Raw genomic sequence first — 19,890 nt, 5'->3', positions numbered from 1 at the left:
TTTAAAGGCCAGACTAAAGCTGTCAATAGCCAAAATATAGCCAACATTCCCCCTTAAAGGGCCACAGTCTCAAACATATCGACAACACAACACCTAGCTAACTATCTACATCTGCCCAAATCAGATTTGTCAGCAATTTTCCTCCCTTAATTTGCCACCTAAATAGCAACTCCTTTAATTGTTTTGGGCTAACGTGTATACTGCATTTCGCAAAGGTCAAGTTTCTCACTTGAAAGTGCTTCTCATTTTTCACACCGAAAACAAAAGCCCACTCTCAGATGCCAAACGTGTCAATACCAGCCGAAAGTGTGTCAGGTCAAGCCAATTGTGTTAGGGATTAGCTGAACGCACATACACAGAGTGTTTTCCCCACATCAATGACATTTACCGGGTCAAGGAGAAGAAATCCTATCCTAGCACCTGAATCAATAGCTCCTCTTAAAGGAATTAAAAACATACAGTATTTCATTACCCGATGCATCTAATAGCGTTTTCTGAAATCGATGTTTATATGCTTTTTGCTGTCCTATAGATCATCCCTCCACTTTCCATCTGTCTCCGCAGTACTACGTTGTGAGGTTAAAGTAATCAAATCTGAAATTTGATATCCGTGACCATTGGTGATCCTTTACTCATTAACATATGTTACGTTTAATAAGTGGTGAGAAAACCCCCACACCTATCAGTGCACTCAAAACACGTCTTCTTGGGATCTAACTAGGACTAATTACAGCTTTAAACGCCTTGTCTAGATCTTCACTGCCATACAGGGACTTATGCAATTCAGTGCTAATTAGGCAAGTATGTTAGAAACAAACTTATTGCAAATGTTGAGATGATTTATAGATATGAATAATGCTAAATAGTAACGTGTGTCAGCAGTTAAAGATCTGCTTCTTAATAAAGCATGACTCACAGCCCTGCAGTACCATGCAGAGAGAGACAAAGGGATTATGGCAGATTCCAAGAACAAAACAGTTATTTTACTTTAACAAAGAGGTTGCTGCTCTACCACGTCTTTTTAAATTCGTTTTTTTTAATCAGGAAGTGAAGTCTGGAGTCTGGAAAATTGGAGGTCCCAAAGAAAACCCACGCAAGCACATAGAGAACATGCAAACTTCAAACAGGGCCAAACCAATCGGGCTGTTGCTGTGGAACGATTTTAACCACAGAGCCACTGTGCGCTTTGACCTGTTAGTTTGTTTTACTGTGTGAGTCTACAGTTAGTTTGGATCCAAGTTACGCTGAAACACCAAACACATTGCAACTTAAGGAAACACCAGGAAATAGAAAAATGCAGAAAAATCCAAAAGTACACAAAACGCAACAGAAGTTGGATAAAAGACAACGGAAGAAGTCAAAAAAAGAAAAGCAAACATCTTTTGTTTTTTGTGGGTTTTTCGTTTTTCTGTCATGTTGTATTCAACTTCTGTAATGTTTTGTCTGCGTTTGACCTCTCAGGGCCACCGTACCCAACTCACACAATAATACTAAATAAACTAACCACTGGCAGTGATAAGCCAGTAACTCCTTTGTCCATTAATGCAAAATTACTGTTGTTGTTCACAGAAATCTGGTAGCTTTACACAGAAAAATGTTAAATGTAGCAAACTACAAAAATACATATCATTAGGTGGCTAAAATGCTTAGCATCTCTCCCAGTACTCCTACTGCTCCTCCATACTGGGGCATGCTGACAAGATGTATTATAGGTAATACACTGACTGTGGAGAAATAGTTCATATAAATCAAACAAATAAAAAATTCAAATTGACCTTTTAATACAAAAAATTGGATGAAATACTAAATAAGATTAGAGGATTATTGGTTGTCTACAAAGCTAGGTTAACTGTTTCATACCTGCTTTCTTAAAGCCAAGAGAAACACCTGCCTGATGTGTCATCGTATCCATCACAAGAGACTTGAATAGTATCAATCTCCTCTAACTTCAACCACAACAGGAAATGAGTGCAATCCTAAAATTACAAATTATTAATTTAAGTTGGAAATACGTATCTTACCTGTGATGAGTTCTCGTACTTCCATGTCGTTGGTCTTCCTCAGAAGGCGGATAAGGGCCGGGATGCCATCACAGTTCTTGATGGCCACCTTGTTGTCATTGTCCTTGCCATAGGAGATGTTGCGCAGGGCACCACAAGCCTTACGATGGACTTCAGACTTGGGGTGATCCAGAAGACCCACCAGAACTGGAATTCCCTTCAGCTGACGCACATCTTTCTTAATCTTGTCATTTTCGTAGCACAAGTGCTGCAGGTAGGCAGCGGCGTTGGACTTGACTGGGTCGATCGGGTGGCCTAGCATGGCAATGACCTCAGGGAGATCTGGGTCCCGCCAGCGTGGGTCCTTGCGGATGCTGTCGATGGAAGGTGAGCGACGACCACCCATGCGGTCCAGACTGGCCATGCTACCCCTCTCTGGCTGAGCCAGTGGTGCTGAATACATCCCATGGATGTAAGGGTGGCGCTCATCGATCAGCTCAGCCTCAATGGGGTCATCTGGGTACCCTCTGGATGAGGAGAGAAGAGAGGACAGTTAGGACGAGGAAGATGGACGAGGTAAATGGGGGGTGACTCAGACAGATTTGTCCAAGAGAAGAATTAGGCAGCCGGGGGGAAACACTCTGAGAGAAGCTAACTGAGGTGAAAGCTGCTGACTAATGAGGTGAAAAGAAGTGAGAGACAGAGCAGGACAAGGACACGGTACTGGACAGAAAGAGAAGGATCTGTGGTTCAGATCAGATTTTACCAGATTTGCCAGAAGCACTGTGATGGTAGTTCTTTGCAATAAAATACATATAGTATGCAGCATTCTTATTATTCCTCCCTGCCAGGTGGCAGCAACAAAAAAGTCAGACTTCAAGAAACATAAAGTCTTAGAAGGAGTGACTGAGAGACAGGAAAAGACTGGTGAAAGAAAAGACGGGCACTTCACAAAGAAACAGACAAGGCAATACCAAAGAAAATCCTTTGAAGGATAGCCTTGTGAAGTTTTTCCTTTTCTTTTTTTTTCTAGAAGCCACCACATACGGCAGAGAAAGGATTTGATGTCTTTTCCCCCAGGGAACAGCGAGAGCTCGGCTGTCCCCTCAGGGAGGACTATGAGCTCCTATGATACCTCCAGGGCTCCCTTTGCTCACAGTGCCAACTCTAGCATACAGTTGCTGAAATGTTAATGACCATCACTCTGGGACGCTTCTACCAGCATTACCCTTATTAGCGCTACTGACATTACAGCTAAGGACCTAAACAGTCTTCAGCTTTGCTAATTTTTCTGCAATGGAACTGAGTGGCAGAGAAAGAAGGGAGCTCATGGGGTCCGCTGAGGGGGGAGGTTCCTTTAATGATCCCCTATTTCCAAAGCCTCTCAGAGCCTGCTCTTTACAACTCTTTACTCCATAGACAGGCTCATCAAATTCCTGCTGGAACATGGATGAAAAAATAGGCGCTCAATTCCAGTGACAGATCATCGTTGCTAGAGTTCAGGTGACTTATTGTTTTTCTTTAATCATAGGAAAGGTTTTCTTTTTTTGTTGGGCTCAACTGCAGCAGCTCAGGTAAGCCAAATTTAACACTGGCAGAAAAGTTCAAAGGAACATTTTTGAAGCTTGTTTCACTGACATGTCTCCTTTGTCTATAAGGAGAATGTTTAGTAGGTAAAAATCTTAATATGGGAAGAGGAATATCATTACATGAGTGCACTTACGCACAGCCATTATCATACCTCGCCTACTCCACAGCTTGAGACTGCGTACCCTCATTACATAATACAGCTGCTCTCCGCTTGTGGTACTTGATATATGGTGGTTAGTGGTGTGACAAAATGGTGGTCAGTGGTAAGCTGACTGAGCTCTAGTTGTAATGTGTTTTTTATTAATTATGCTTCCCACGCATCGTCACTTTCTTGTTTTTATGAACAAATTTGATGAATGTTTAGTGCTTACTTCAAATGAAAATCCTCTACTTCTTCACCTTCTCTATGTTGCGATGCAGTCTAGGTAGTAATGTCAAATGGTTGTAGTGATGTTGGCCCCGGTTTGAACACATTTTCTGTTCCCCTTGAAATTTAAGTCCAAGCCGTTTTCCAAAGAATCAGCCGCCGTAGTGAGTAGTTTACTACCTGGCAGGAGAAATCTCTGACATTTCAAAAAGCGATTTTCAATTGCTATCTGAGATCGCTTGTGAAAGAAAAATACAGACATGACATTTGCTCTTAGTCATTGCTTATAATGAGCTGACTAAATGTATCGGATGCAACAGGAGAAAAGTGACAACACAAAGCTGCGGGTCTTTTGGAAGTTCCCCACAAGCATCTTTCCCGTTCACGTCTCCTCTTATTAAGACGAAAGCTGTGAAGGTGTACGTCAGTTTTTTTGTTTCATTTCCACTCTATGTTACAACCAGATTTTGGATGGTTTGCATAGTGTGGGTTGTTTGAAACAAGCACCTTTTGTAATGATAGCTGTGGAGTGCAACAAATTTAATCAGGTTTTCACAGATCTCAAGTGCATGAAGTGTGCAAAGGTACTGGAGACCTTCCTAGGGCAAAATATGTATAGAACAGGGTGTTTAAAGCATATTAAGGCCGACAAGTTGATATGGTCCTGCATACTCTTTACAGCAGCAGACAATTTTCCATATCTGTGTGCTATCAAAAGCCCTCCACAAAATAACGAGAGCTGGAGGGCAAATAGCACAACGTTAAGTGCTTGCACACCTAAATCAGTCATCTCTCTGTTTCTAAGTTCAGCACGGTGGAACAAAAAGGACATTTTGTTATTACTGCTTTTAAAGTCATCACATAAAATATATTTTGTTAATTTGTGCTAAACTTTGAGCACTCAGTTTATCTCAATGTTTTTTCCGTTCTTTGCCAGATAAGAGACTTGGATGCTTAGGGGCCGTTGTATAATCGATAGAAGCTGGTTAAAAGTTGGCTGCAGGACACGTGCCCTCCCTCGTTTGTTGCGTTGTTTTTCCCATAACTGACATTTTGGCTTTTATGGTACAACTTGGTGCGTCTTACTGCCAGAAAAATCGATACGAGATGTACTAAAAGAAAAACTCCTGCTTAACTATTGTAAAAAGATTCTAAATCTCCTATTCAGGTGGATGGAAGGAGGATTAATAGAGATGGAGTAAGACAACAAGGCTGTCAAGAACAGCCCTGCGGCTAAATGCTGCAAGTTAACTAAATTGAAAGAGCTGTGGTGCTGAACGGCTGTAGCTTGAAGGGATATGTCAAGTCACAACAAACCTGAACTGCAAAGGGCATTTGGTGTATTCTCCGTGTTTACGATTCTTTTAAAAGTTTATTTTTCCTCTCTAATCTTTATGGAACATTTTGGGGAGCCACAAATCTCAATAGCAGCCTGTAACCACAGTATGGAAGGAGGGGCCAATCACGAGCGCAGAAGCCTGATTACAGCACATCATTTGGACAACAACTGCTGCTCTGAGGTTTGGCAAAAAAACACTGAGCTTCTTGACACACTACAAGGAAAAGGAGGGAAGTTTTAAGCGCATGTGCACGTGCTGCTGGTTTACTAATTGCTTCCATGTGTACGCCACGATCCAAACACATACAACAACATTCAGAGATCTCTTTCGCTATAGAGTATTTGACTTGACAAGGCAAAGAAAGGCAGAAATTACCCCGCTCTAAAAGAAGGGAAGTTCACAATCTCAGCATCAACAACACTGCACATACCCGCCACACACACACACACACACGCAGACACATTATCTGTCGTGCCGTGTTTCTCATGCACTTTCTTTAACGTGCACTTCAATACACAGATAAGATGTACAGTTGTGCAGATGGTGCCTCATTTAGATCTGGGCCAACGTGGCAGGGCCGGTGGTGAAGCAGACATCTTGAGGCTGAGTGATGGGAATGTCAGGATTTGCATTTAAATTGGCGCCATTGTGCGTGCAGGGTAGGGTGTATTCATAGGATGTGAAAGGGTTCTTTGCAGCCAGATATGATGATGCTCTGAGCATGATTACAGAAGATCACTCTCCTCATGTTAATCGAGCTGGTAAATGTCCAGCCTATTTGTGTCGTGTGCGACTGCGCGGGCGCGCTTGTTTTGTTTTATGACACAAAGAACAAAGAAGGAAAGATAAGCAGATACAGTAGATATGAGATGTGTGTGTGGCTGCAGAGTTTGGTATTCATCGATTTGTTTGAACTCTGTCACATCCTCACTATGCTCCCATTGCTTCATCGTTTGTCAATTACTTGCATCACATTTCAGTCACGGCCATGCATGAGCCTCGTCTTCTGCAGGCCCATAAAAAGAGGCGACTATGAAGGATTACAGGCTTAGAAGATGTTTGGATTTCATATGTACAAATACCATCCTGGCATTTATGAGGTTTTCAGTGACTGTCCCTGTTGACAATTTGCTCATTTTGAATTAATATTGTTTTATCGTGCATAGAAGTCATTGTGGAAATGGGAAGTGAAAGGAACAGAGCTGGAGTCTTTCCATCCAGTCACTTTTTAATTACTCTGGTTTTCTGATAGCATTTTCTTTTACATAACTACTTGAGTTGTTTATTTTTTTTTTAATAAAGTGACATTGTTTCATTGACAGAGTGGAAGTATAACTACCCTGCTTCCACAGATGGGAATAATACAGAATGCAGCAACTTCAAAAAAGTAGTAAAAAAGTGGACAAAAACAAATCAAAACTGGAAACTGACCAACTGTATTAAAAAAAAAAAAAATGCTCATTTTGAATTTGAGGCCAGCAACACACGTCAAAGACACTGGAACAAGATAAAGTAAGTAATGCTAAACAGGAATCTCAGATATCTTGTAACTAGTTGTTTAGCAACAGGTCATCAGAATGATTTGCTATACAAACAGCAATTACAAAGCAGGAGCAGATATCACTTCTTGTGCTCAGGAAAACAATGATCAGCAAAGATAGTCCAGGGCAACCTCACAAATACAAAATCCAGAAGCATCACCATCTGCTATGGGCCAAAGATCTTTTGCATGGAGCAGCAGTGCACGAGTGTCCTGTACAAATGCACTCATGCACTTAACAATATGAACCGATTTCATGGCAGGTCTGGCTTGTTTTAGCACTCTGGATGCTAAAATAGCATCCTGCAGTCCAAACCTGTCACCCTGTAAAAACACTAGAGACGCTGATGAGCAGGTGAAATCCTGCATCAGGCAAGAATAAGAAACAATTTGCTTTCAAAACTGCAACAACTGTTCTCCTTATTTTAAGTGTTATTGAGGTGATGCAACACAGCTGTAACTTTTTCAAAAGGAGCACAGAAAAACTGAAAAACTACTCTTGCTCTGATTGGATTTGAATGCCTCTTGACAAGATGGGACAAGGGAGAAAATGCCTGAGTTGGCTAGTGTCACTACAGACAAAAGAGGATAGAAATGACCCCCTCCATCCACCGTCCCACCCCACACTATGCAATTAAGCGGTCACTAAATGTGTCTGCATGTATTTACATGTCTGTGTGGGGGGAGTGACCCCCAACGCTGACTGTCCAAGGAGAGATGAGCCATTAAAGACTGGTTTAAAAAAGCTTCAGTAGTCTGGCACGGTTCAAAAGCAGCTATTAATCAACCTGGCCCTGAGGACACCCACACCTGAAAGGTGCTCGTGGACACACGCAGTGTGTCACACACACATTAAGGATGTGCTAGGCATTCACATTCAGACAGTGTGGGGGATGGGGAGAGGAAGGAAGAGCAACATGTATCTGCAAAGCCTGAGCAGGAGTAAGAAAGAGATGCTATATATATATATACAGTGGGGCAAAAAAGTATTTAGTCAGCCACTGATTGTGCAAGTTCCCCCACCTAAAATGATGACAGAGGTCAGTAATTTGCACCAGAGGTACACTTCAACTGTGAGAGACAGAATGTGAAAAAAAAATCCATGAATCCACATGGTAGGATTTGTAAAGAATTTATTCGTAAATCAGGGTGGAAAATAAGTATTTGGTCAATAACAAAAATACAACTCAATACTTTGTAACATAACCTTTGTTGGCAATAACAGAGGTCAAACGTTTACTATAGGTCTTTACCAGGTTTGCACACACAGTAGCTGGTATTTTGGCCCATTCCTCCATGCAGATCTTCTCGAGAGCAGTGATGTTTTGGGGCTGTCGCCGAGCAACACGGACTTTCAACTCCCGCCACAGATTTTCTATGGGGTTGAGGTCTGGAGACTGGCTAGGCCACTCCAGGACTTTCAAATGCTTCTTACGGAGCCACTCCTTTGTTGCCCGGGCGGTGTGTTTTGGATCATTGTCATGTTGGAAGACCCAGCCTCGTTTCATCTTCAAAGTTCTCACTGATGGAAGGAGGTTTTGGCTCAAAATCTCACGATACATGGCCCCATTCATTCTGTCCTTAACACGGATCAGTCGTCCTGTCCCCTTGGCAGAAAAACAGCCCCATAGCATGATGTTTCCACCCCCATGCTTCACAGTAGGTATGGTGTTCTTGGGATGCAACTCAGTATTCTTCTTCCTCCAAACACGACGAGTTGAGTTTATACCAAAAAGTTCTACTTTGGTTTCATCTGACCACATGACATTCTCCCAATCCTCTGCTGTATCATCCATGTGCTCTCTGGCAAACTTCAGACGGGCCTGGACATGCACTGGCTTCAGCAGCGGAACACGTCTGGCACTGCGGGATTTGATTCCCTGCCGTTGTAGTGTGTTACTGATGGTGACCTTTGTTACTTTGGTCCCAGCTCTCTGCAGGTCATTCACCAGCTCCCCCCGTGTGGTTCTGGGATCTTTGCTCACCGTTCTCATGATCATTTTGACCCCACGGGATGAGATCTTGCGTGGAGCCCCAGATCGAGGGAGATTATCAGTGGTCTTGTATGTCTTCCATTTTCTGATGATTGCTCCCACAGTTGATTTTTTCACACCAAGCTGCTTGCCTATTGTAGATTCACTCTTCCCAGTCTGGTGCAGGTCTACAATACTTTTCCTGGTGTCCTTCCAAAGCTCTTTGGTCTTGGCTATGGCGGAGTTTGGAGTCTGACTGTTTGAGGCTGTGGACAGGTGTCTTTTATACAGATGATGAGTTCAAACAGGTGCCATTCATACAGGTAACGAGTGGGGGACAGAAAAGCTTCTTACAGAGGACGTTACAGGTCTGTGAGAGCCAGAGATTTTCCTTGTTTGAGGTGACCAAATACTTATTTTCCACCCTAATTTACGAATAAATTCTTTACAAATCGTACCATGTGGATTCATGGATTTTTTTTTCACATTCTGTCTCTCACAGTTGAAGTGTACCTCTGGTGCAAATTACTGACCTCTGTCATCATTTTAAGTGGGGGAACTTGCACAATCAGTGGCTGACTAAATACTTTTTTGCCCCACTGTATGTATATATATATATATAGATATATATATATATATTGATTACAAGAAGGCCTATGACTCAATGCCCCACAGCTGGATACTGGAATGCCTAGAATTGTACAAGATCAATGGGACCCTAAGAGCCTTCATCAGGAACTCAATGGGGATGTGGCGTACAACACTAGAGGCCAACTCCAAGCCCATAGCACAAGTCACCATCAAGTGCGGGATCTACCAAGGAGATGCTCTGTCCCCACTGCTGTTCTGCATAGGCCTGAACCCCCTCAGTGAGATCATTAACAAGACTGGCTACGGATACCGACTACAGAACGGAGCAGTTGTCAGCCACCTCCTGTACATGGATGACATCAAGCTGTATGCCAAGAGTGAACGAGACATCGATTCACTGATCCACACTACCAGGCTATACAGCAATGACATTGGAATGTCGTTCGGACTGGAGAAGTGTAGTCGGATGGTAACAAAGAGAGGGAAGGTAGTCAGAACTGAGGGGATTGAACTACCAGAAGGCAACATTGCAGACATAGAGGACAGTTACAAGTACTTGGGGATCCCACAGGCGAATGGGAACCATGAAGAGGCCGCTAGAAAAGCTGCAACCACCAAGTACCTGCAGAGGGTCAGGCAAGTCCTGAGGAGTCAGCTGAATGGTAAGAACAAGATCCGGGCCATCAACACGTACGCCCTGCCCGTGATCAGGTACCCTGCTGGGGTAATAGGCTGGCCAAAGGAGGAGATAGAAGCCACTGACAAAGACAAGAAAGCTCCTTACCATGCATGGAGGGTTTCACCCCAAATCCAGCACCCTGAGGCTGTACGCTAAGCGGAAGGAAGGGGGCCGGGGACTGGTGAGTGTCAGCACCACAGTCCAGGATGAGACAACGAACATCCAAGAATACATTAGGAAGATGGCCCCAACTGACCGAGTGCTCAGTGAATACCTCAGGCAGCAGAAACCCAAGAAAGAGGAGGGAGACGAGGAACCATCATGGAAGGACAGGCCCCTGCACGGTATGTACCACCGGCAGATAGAGGAGGTGGCTGATATCCAGAAATCCTACCAGTGGCTGGACAAAGCTGGACTGAAAGACAGCACAGAGGCACTAATCATGGCAGCACAAGAACAAGCTCTGAGCACAAGATCCATAGAGGCTGGGGTCTATCACACCAGGCAAGACCCCAGGTGCAGGCTGTGTAAAGATGCCCCAGAGACAATCCAGCACATAACAGCAGGGTGCAAGATGCTAGCAGGCAAGGCATACATGGAACGCCATAACCAAGTGGCCGGCATAGTGTACAGGAACATCTGTGCCGAGTATAACCTGGAAGTCCCGAGGTCAAAATGGGAGATGCCCCCAAGGGTGGTGGAGAATGACCGAGCTAAGATCCTGTGGGACTTCCAGATACAGACGGACAAAATGGTGGTGGCTAACCAACCGGACATAGTGGTGGTAGACAAACAGAAGAAGATGGCCGTAGTGATCGATGTAGCGGTTCCGAATGACAGCAATATCAGGAAGAAGGAACACGAGAAGCTGGAGAAATACCAAGGGCTCAGAGAAGAGCTCGAGAGGATGTGGAGGGTGAAGGTGATGGTGGTCCCCGTGGTAATCGGAGCACTAGGTGCGGTGACTCCCAAGCTAGGCGAGTGACTCCAGCAGATCCCGGGAACAACATCGGAGATCTCTGTCCAGAAGAGCGCAGTCCTGGGAACAGCTAAGATACTGCGCAGGACCCTCAAGCTCCCAGGCCTCTGGTAGAGGACCCGAGCTTGAAGGATAAACCGCCCGCAGGCGTGCTGGGTGTTTTTTTTTTTATTTTTATTTTTATTTTTTTTTTTATTTTGATAGATAGATAGATAGATAGATAGATAGATAGATAGATAGATAGATAGATAGATAGATAGATAGATAGATAGATAGATAGATAGATAGATAGAGAGATAGAGAGATAGAGAGATAGAGAGATGCAGAAAGATATGGCAAAGTATAAAGTGCCCAGACAATTAGATGCACCAACAAAATATCAGATAAAGCTCCATCAGGCTTGTCTAATTCTACACATCACACACTATACGGAAGCTACAATTAGCACCTGCTGCTTGGAGTTTTCTTTCATGAACATAAACCGTAAAAAAATGATCCCTCCTTTCAATGGTTGGCTCACAGATACAAAGCAGAGATTCAAAGTTAAGTTCTTTTACAGGACATAAGGTATCTCATGTCTGATGTTCACTAAGATTACTGAAAAAATGTTTGACTGTGTTAACAGATGACAAAGGGAGAAGCTGAAGGTTGAAGAAGAGAAACAGCAAATGCAGATGTTGCCATGTAAAGAAATTCACGATGTGATCCATCTGTTAACATCCTGTCATGTTATGGTTCACCTTTCTGGCTCAATGACCGTATGCAAGTCTCTGCATTTTTGTATGTATGTGTACTTGATAGCTATGGTAATACAAGACTTTCAAATGAGGCACATCCAGAGAAGCCCAAAAAGACATCATCATTTCTGTCCATGAGCAAACACTCATCCACGGAGGTGACAAAATGAGTGCTTGACTCCAATGCATAAAGAGGTTTTATTACAAAACATCTTCATTTCTGAGCATAATTGAGGGCTTGCAACGTAATGATAAGCTGTTATTAAAGTCCTTAAATTCCCAGATTTATTACAGCACGCTGGGTTAGCCAGTGCTTTCTTGGAAGAATATTAATTGTGCTTCGAGTGCTCAGGAGAGACTGGGCACTCGGGAGTGAGCTCACTGTCACTGTTACTGTTACTGGAAGGGAAAAGGCTGTTTGGATGCTGTTGTTTTGACACGAGTGCAGGAAAAACTAAGCAAAGAAGAAAGAAAGATCGTCTTTCTTTGGACAGCAGTCATCCAAGAGCTGCTACAAATCTGTGTTTGTGTGTGTGTGCGCAAGTTTGTGTGGGCAATCACATGAGCAGCTGTCAGTGTGCATGTCTGAGGGGTGTATGTGGCTGTTAGGGCTGTGTTGTGACACATGTAAGGCAGGCTACAAATTGCCTGTCAAAGAAAGCGCCTCTCACAAAGCGGATGGGGGAGTGACTCATTTTGTGAAGATGTGGATTATTATTAAGAGTGTGTGTGTGTGTGTGTGTGTGTGTGTGTGTGTGTGTGCATGAGTGAGTGAGTGAGACACAGACAGGTACTATGTGTGTAATTGTCAGAGCTAAGTCAAAAGTGTGTAAAGACAGATATTCTGATTAGCCATCTGTTCTTCGGAGCCTCATCCGCATCAGTGTACTCTGAAATGCACAAGTGGGTCTGTACATAAGTTTAATTAAGATGCTGGATGAAAGCAGACTTCTGCATCACTGTAAAACATGTGCTATCCTGCTTTTTTCATGCCTTTGGATGACGGATTGCTACTGAGAAATGAGACCTTCCACGACCCTTTTGGTTTCCTTCAGCAGCCTATGGAGGATTTCTATGTAAATGAGGATTTCTATGTCATGTCCTGAACTCTATGAACAAGTGCCTTTCTCAGTGAGTAACACTAGCTAGAAAATTCAAGTTAACAAACTGTTCAACGAATGACTGGCTCCCAAGAACTTCACATAGAGAATAAGAAGGAGAAACTTTCTGCTTCAGCTCTGCTAATTCCTCCGAACTCCTGGGCCTGGTCTGGCAATTTTCAGATTAGTCTATTAATAATAGAGTAGCTCAGTTACCACTATATGGCTAACTTTATCCTGCTTGCTAATCTCATTGCTTATTAAATGATATGTGTAGAGTGACAAGTGATACTGATTTTGGCCAATAATAAGTAACTGTTGCTTTGTACTGAAACAGACTAATTTTCCGGTAGCCATACCTTTGTTATGCAGCATGTATCATTGGTCAACTTTAGTTTCAACATGCTGATATTGAGGCAGAAACACTGATCTTTCAGCTAGTGTACAAGATTCATAATGTCTCTATGGCAACTGACATACAGATGTTTACTTCAAATACAAAGTAACATTTATTTTTCCGTGTATTAGCTAAATTTACACAGGTAACTCAAATGTAACATTTGCACATTGTTATGCTTATTACACTTACAATTTAACGGTCACCAGAGGGGTTACATTTTAAGAATTGACATTATTTCCTATCTCGTGCACCTTTATCATTCTACACCATTAACTGAGGGTCAAAGATGGTCATAACAAATGCCAGAGAGAGGAAATTCCTATATTTCCACTTAAAAACCCCTATTGTTGATATTAATGTAAGGGTTAACGTGCCTGACCTGTAACAAAATGTTCAAAACTGTTCTCTTTCTTCTTTTTGTGTCGTTTTAAACACTGCTCACAATCATATGTAGCAGTAATTAAGCTATTTAGGTTTATGATTTATATTTAGATCAACACTTTTCAATAAAAGAAAATATATTTGTCACCACCCGTGTAGAGTTGACGATGACATGAGCCGCATGGGGCCGTTGCCACTCCGTCTTTATTCTGAGTTACACCTTCCTATTGCATTTCTAATGGTGCCAATAATTTAATATGTTATCTTTCAAATTCTCAACTTCGGCTAACCTTCTGGACGTGGATGTCATTAATAACAATGATGTCCTGGAAGTTATGGAGAGCCTCTTTAAATACAACTAAAACCAAACACATCCAGACTCTTTCCTCTCTTGCTCTTTGCTGCACTTAAACCTCCACAGCCTGTCTTTAGACTTGGCTTCAGGCCCAAACATTTTAGCCCTTAGATTGGTGGAGGAAAGGTGGAGGAACTTGAAAATATCCATCTGCTACAGATCGCTGATTGAAAAGAAGTCTTTAAGACACACCAAGTCGACTTCAAACCCTCTCTTCGATTTACTTGAGAGTGGACATTTTTCTCAGGTTCTCCTTTGGGCGGCAACAAACTGATTGGAAACTATTAGGAGACAAGGGTCCATTTTGGGATCTTATTGTTAGAGGCTGACAAGCTTTTTTTCTGCCCAGCGGAGCCAAGTTTTATGCCTCTCTCTACAAAGGATCCTGAAAAAAAGGAAAGGCTTTGAAAGATAGCTGACAAAAGCCCGCTGTCCTCTCCGACTCTCCCTCATCATGTCTCTCATTCCCACCTCTTTACCCCTGACAGAAAAACATGTTCACTATCTACTTGGAGGAAAACAGCAATCAAAACCAACTTATTCTTTGCTTCCTTTCTCAAACAAGGTGCTCACAGACAAGAGACATCTGTTTACTATGATGTAGTCTTTTTTTATGGTGTAAATGAGACAAATACTCTTCTCTCTCATTGCAGAGTTCACTTGTGTTAACACAAAGTATCTTAAGCATAAAATACTCCAAAACAGAATTCTAGTGCAAAAAAGTAAAATATATACACTGTATGAACTTGCACACCTTTACCAAATTATTCCCCATAAGCAGTAGTAGCAGTATAAATGGCTGTATATTACAATCTCACTATGTCAAATATTAGCCAAGGACTCCTTTGTAAAAGCAACCCTCACCTGACTCGGGGGCCATCACGCAGCGGTTCCCGGTGGGTGCGCCCACGGTTGGCCCCTGGCAGGGTGCGTCGGTTGGCAGTGGAGTAATCAGGCTCCAGCTCATATGGCTCTTCTTCTTCGGGGCCCAAGCTGCGGCGATCATCCTCCAGACCATACGGCTCAGGCTGGAAGCGTTCTGGTTGTGAGCGGTTCAGATCCACAGTGCTGCTGCCCATAGGCACCTGGGGCTGCGCCACATGGCCATAATCATCCTTTCTGATAGGCAGGGTGTAGCTATTCTCCGGCCGGTAGCTATTAGGCATGTATGGGTACCGCGGCGGCCGGTAGTTGACACCACGAGAAAGACTGCCGTAGTTATCCGTCAAATCGGTGTAGCCATCGTGAAGACCATAATGGCGAATGTACTGGCTCTCCGGTGTCTCTCCGTATGAATCGTTGTAGGAGTTGTTGTAGGAGCGCGTCAGGGTTGAGGTTGCTTGAGGCGTTATGAAGCGGTCACTTCCATTCTTCAGGTATCGCCGGTCAATGGAATCGGTGTAGCTGCCCAGCGGGGACGTGCCTTCAGGCAGCGGCAAGCCATCGGGGCCGAGGGGCACCTGACGCACTGTCCGAGTGGTCACCGTCTTCACCATCTTAGTCACCTGCATGGGGAAACAGATACACACTGTCAGACAGCGTAGAACAATGTTACACCAAACCTATGCTTAGGTTTAAATACAGTGGTCAGCTTTAAGCTGACAACACACATAATAAATGTGAGCACTTGGAAATGTTAAGGTTTAACTCAATCTTTAAACCCTTATGCCAACGAGGCATAGTACTAACTGACCAATATTCAATTTTCAGCCTGTGTAACACGTTGGTTGTTAGAAAAAAAGCAGGCAGTACATCCGATCTGCTTTAAGACAAACGCTCCAAATTTAAACCCCAGATGCTGTGTGTACACAGGAAGTGCAAATTCAGGCTGAATAGTGCTGCAACTGAGCCTGATGGAAGTTGTATAGCTCCACTGGACCTTGAGTCCCGAATGGCTCCAGATGAGCAATGTAGCATCACAGTCCATAGCTGAGGGACTGTTAAAGCCAGACCTGCGTGCACGCATTTCTCAAATTCGCATCATCCTTGAGCTAAATAACTCTGCTTCCTCTGCTCTCTCTGTGGTTTTCTGGCTGGAGAATGACAGACAGCGACTCCCTCCTTGGGCTCTCTGCCCATATAGAAAGCAATTTGCTGCCCACTGAATTCTGCTGTGGCTGATAATTGGCTATTTTGTCCGTGGCTATAAATTCATCTTTAAAATTAATGAAGCTGATGAAAATTAACCATCATCTGCAAGGGGCGCAGGTCTGATGTAGTTCACGTCGTGCCTGACAAGGTGTTGCAGAGAGTTTTGTTCCCTTAAAAACTTAAAATCTAAGGAAAAAGACAAAAAAAGACCCTGCTCATTCCTGATTCCGATGGGCTTCATTTTCAGTACCGGCCCTGTTAATCTGAAAACGCCGTCTTTATTTTCCCATCAATGCCATGATTCTGATTTTAATCAGGAGCAGAGGCACGTAATAATATCATGGAACCACAATGAAGCATTAAACCGCACCACAAAGGACGGCGCCAGGAGCAAACGCATAAACCACATATCAGTTGTTAAACACGGCATCCTCATTAACTTGCTTGAAACAAATAGAAATTTTCACTGGCCTTGTTTCTTGGTTACACTCTCACTGTGAGCTACATAAGACAGCCTATTTCAGGAACGTCAAGGTTCATTTCCATGTTTTAAGCACAGTAATTACTGAATAGTTTGCATTTGTTTCTAACTGCACAAAGCTGAGGTGGAGTGGCATAGTTAAAAAAAAAACCCCAAAGAGCTCATTTGCTTGAGTTACATCAGCTAAAGGATGTGCATGACCTTAGAATCACAATAATGAGCTTGCTTTCATCTTGTTCACTGTGGCAGGTCATAGCAGGACCTCAAGTCTAGACTGCTCTGGTGCTACTTGCTGGGCTTCGGTGACCCAACAAGAGCTAGAGGCTGAATGTCATACCGTGCATGAGGTGGCTACATGTGCACAATAAATAAATAAACATTTCTAGTATTTTTTAATCACATTTGGTTAATATTTGGTGCTATTTTATTCTGACAGAAACTGAGACGAGGGTACGTTGAATGCTACGGCTTCCCAGCCTCGACACGCCCGGCTGCCTTGTACTAACACAGCTTTTTAGGCGATTTGCAAGGGCTGCAAAGGGAGCTATCGGATAGGTTTCAAACGCTCTTTGATGTGCGCTCAAGTTCACAAGGCGTTAAACCGTCACGCACGGGTAGACGAGGGACCAGGGTTTCAGAAGAGCCTCTGAAATATGCTCAAGTGGTGTAAACAGGCTCAAAAGAGAATTGCTAAATTGGTTGCAAATATATATGAATATGTAGCAATACTCAAGATTTCTGTGTTTGTACATGCTTGGAAAGTGACAGCAGTACTGAAAAATGTTTAACAAAAAAACAAAGCAAACAAAAAAACCCACAGGCAGTTAAGACACAGTCCTAGACGGTTTATCAAACTGTTAAAACAGAGGGGAAAGTAGCAGGCGGCAAACTGTCCACTTTACAGCACTGCAAGACATTTCACAACCTCTGTGGCATTCACTTTATCGGGCACTTAAATTGACAAGGTGGCCATGGGCTAGTGAGGCAAAACTGAGGGAGTGATCAGATTTTTGAGCAGCTTGTGATTGCAAAACCTTCGATTAGTTTTCATCTTCTCTTAAAGAGAATGAGGAAAATTAAAACTGTTATTATATCTTGGGAAAATTCAGGCAGGCGGGGGGAGGCAAGAAACAACACAAATCACACAGGTTCGGCGTCCTTTACTGGGTGTGTCTCAGATAGGGTGGGGGTCGAGTTGGTGACCGGGGTGGGGGTGCGTGTGGCAGGCCTGGACTCCACTAACAAGTTGTCAGATACCAACAATGGATGGTAGGTGCGACGGGTGATGGTTTTCACCACTTTGGTGACCTGAAGTTGAAGGGATTCGTGGGAAAATTTGTTTCATTACACACTGATCCATACAGTTCTGATTCACATAGTCTGAGTGTAACAAGCAACGGTGTGCAAAAGAGAAACAGCTTAGGAATAACAAAATGATCTAATAAACAGATACACTGCTATTTTAATGAGCTGGAATCACCACTAAACCACAGATGTGTAAGAGAAGTCTCCTCCAGTGCCAATGGGACCTTAGAGGAGGGGTCAAATATTTGTGAAGGAGTAAAGCTCTTCCCATAATTCAGATATTTAGCTACTATGTGTTTTCCGTCATGAGACTGTGATATTCTTTCTTTTAACTGTTTGAAACCCAAAATGGCCACAGCTGGCCGGTCAGAGTGTTTCTATTTTTTGGATCAAAAATTTTTTTGTACACACTATATGTTAATAACATCAACACCTAGCAATAAATCCGTCAGATGACTGTTCATGTTATAATGTCGGGTGTGGAGCATCCACAGCTATTCAGTCTGGAGGAGGCTGTAAAGCTTTGTGAAAGGAGGCTGAAACAGGTCGATGAGCCAATGAAGCTCACTTCTGATGGATGACAGCGACACCAACATTTTTAAGGATTTCAACTTTTCTGTTGGCCTGAGTGACTGAAGCTTTCTTTGAGGTGGAGCTAACATTGCTGGAGTCAAACATTAGCATAATGTTAGCTTATAACCAGCTGTTCTTGTTGTTGTTTAGCTGGCTCTTGGTAACTGTCGAAGATGGGAGGGTAGCAATTCTGATCTGCTGACAGTAACTGGGACAAAATTGAGAATGAAAAGGCGTGTTTATGCCTATTTTAGTGTGTTAGAGCTCTGATTTCAGTTTAGTGCATGAGGCTTGAGATGAGCTGGAAAAGGACGAGGTAGAAATGTGGAAGGGGAAAGGAGTGGTGGAGGTGCCAGATCAGGAATCAGATCAGGAATCTGGAAGATTCTAATAGGATACTATATAGGTAAAGACCCTACAATAATACACAGAAAACAGATATATGTATATATATATAAAAACCTCATCTTAAGTGCGTCATGGTTCCATATACAGTGGGGCAAAAAAGTATTTAGTCAGCCACCGATTGTGCAAGTTCCCCCACTTAAAATGATGACAGAGGTCAGTAATTTGCACCAGAGGTACACTTCAACTGTGAGAGACAGAATGTGAAAAAAAAATCCATGAATTCACATGGTACGATTTGTAAAGAATTTATTCGTAAATCAGGGTGGAAAATAAGTATTTAGTCACCTCAAACAAGGAAAATCTCTGGCTCTCACAGACCTGTAACGTCTTCTGTAAGAAGCTTTTCTGTCCCCCACTCGTTACCTGTATGAATGGCACCTGTTTGAACTCATCATCTGTATAAAAGACACCTGTCCACAGCCTCAAACAGTCAGACTCCAAACTCCGCCATGGCCAAGACCAAAGAGCTTTCGAAGGACACCAGGAAAAGTATTGTAGACCTGCACCAGACTGGGAAGAGTGAATCTACAATAGGCAAGCAGCTTGGTGTGAAAAAATCAACTGTGGGAGCAATCATCAGAAAATGGAAGACATACAAGACCACTGATAATCTCCCTCCATCTGGGGCTCCACGCAAGATCTCATCCCGTGGGGTCAAAATGATCATGAGAACGGTGAGCAAAGATCCCAGAACCACACGGGGGGACCTGGTGAATGACCTGCAGAGAGCTGGGACCAAAGTAACAAAGGTCACCATCAGTAACACACTACAACGGCAGGGAATCAAATCCCGCAGTGCCAGACGTGTTCCGCTGCTGAAGCCAGTGCATGTCCAGGCCCGTCTGAAGTTTGCCAGAGAGCACATGGATGATACAGCAGAGGATTGGGAGAATGTCATGTGGTCAGATGAAACCAAAGTAGAACTTTTTGGTATAAACTCAACTCGTCGTGTTTGGAGGAAGAAGAATACTGAGTTGCATCCCAAGAACACCATACCTAC

The 19,890-nt window shown here is 43.2% G+C and overlaps 1 protein-coding gene across 11 annotated transcripts in view; it reads right to left on the bottom strand.

Moving 5' to 3' along the window:
• The window catches only part of arvcfb (ARVCF delta catenin family member b), a 271,659-nt gene that overhangs the window by 72,257 nt on the left and 179,512 nt on the right, over positions 1 to 19,890 (bottom strand). For all 11 annotated transcript variants that reach the window (XM_080308753.1, XM_026186589.2, XM_026186581.2 and 8 more), the window contains 2 exons: positions 14,897 to 15,537; positions 2,022 to 2,527 (listed from right to left, as the gene is read on the bottom strand). In XM_080308753.1, coding sequence (XP_080164879.1) covers positions 2,022 to 2,527; positions 14,897 to 15,537 — 1,147 coding nt within the window. The remainder of the gene's footprint in view (positions 1 to 2,021; positions 2,528 to 14,896; positions 15,538 to 19,890) is intronic.

The sequence above is a fragment of the Astatotilapia calliptera genome, chromosome 12 (assembly GCF_964374335.1).
Source record: "Astatotilapia calliptera chromosome 12, fAstCal68.1, whole genome shotgun sequence".
NCBI lineage: Eukaryota > Metazoa > Chordata > Actinopteri > Cichliformes > Cichlidae > Astatotilapia > Astatotilapia calliptera.
This window is presented reverse-complemented; position numbering and strand designations above follow the sequence as displayed.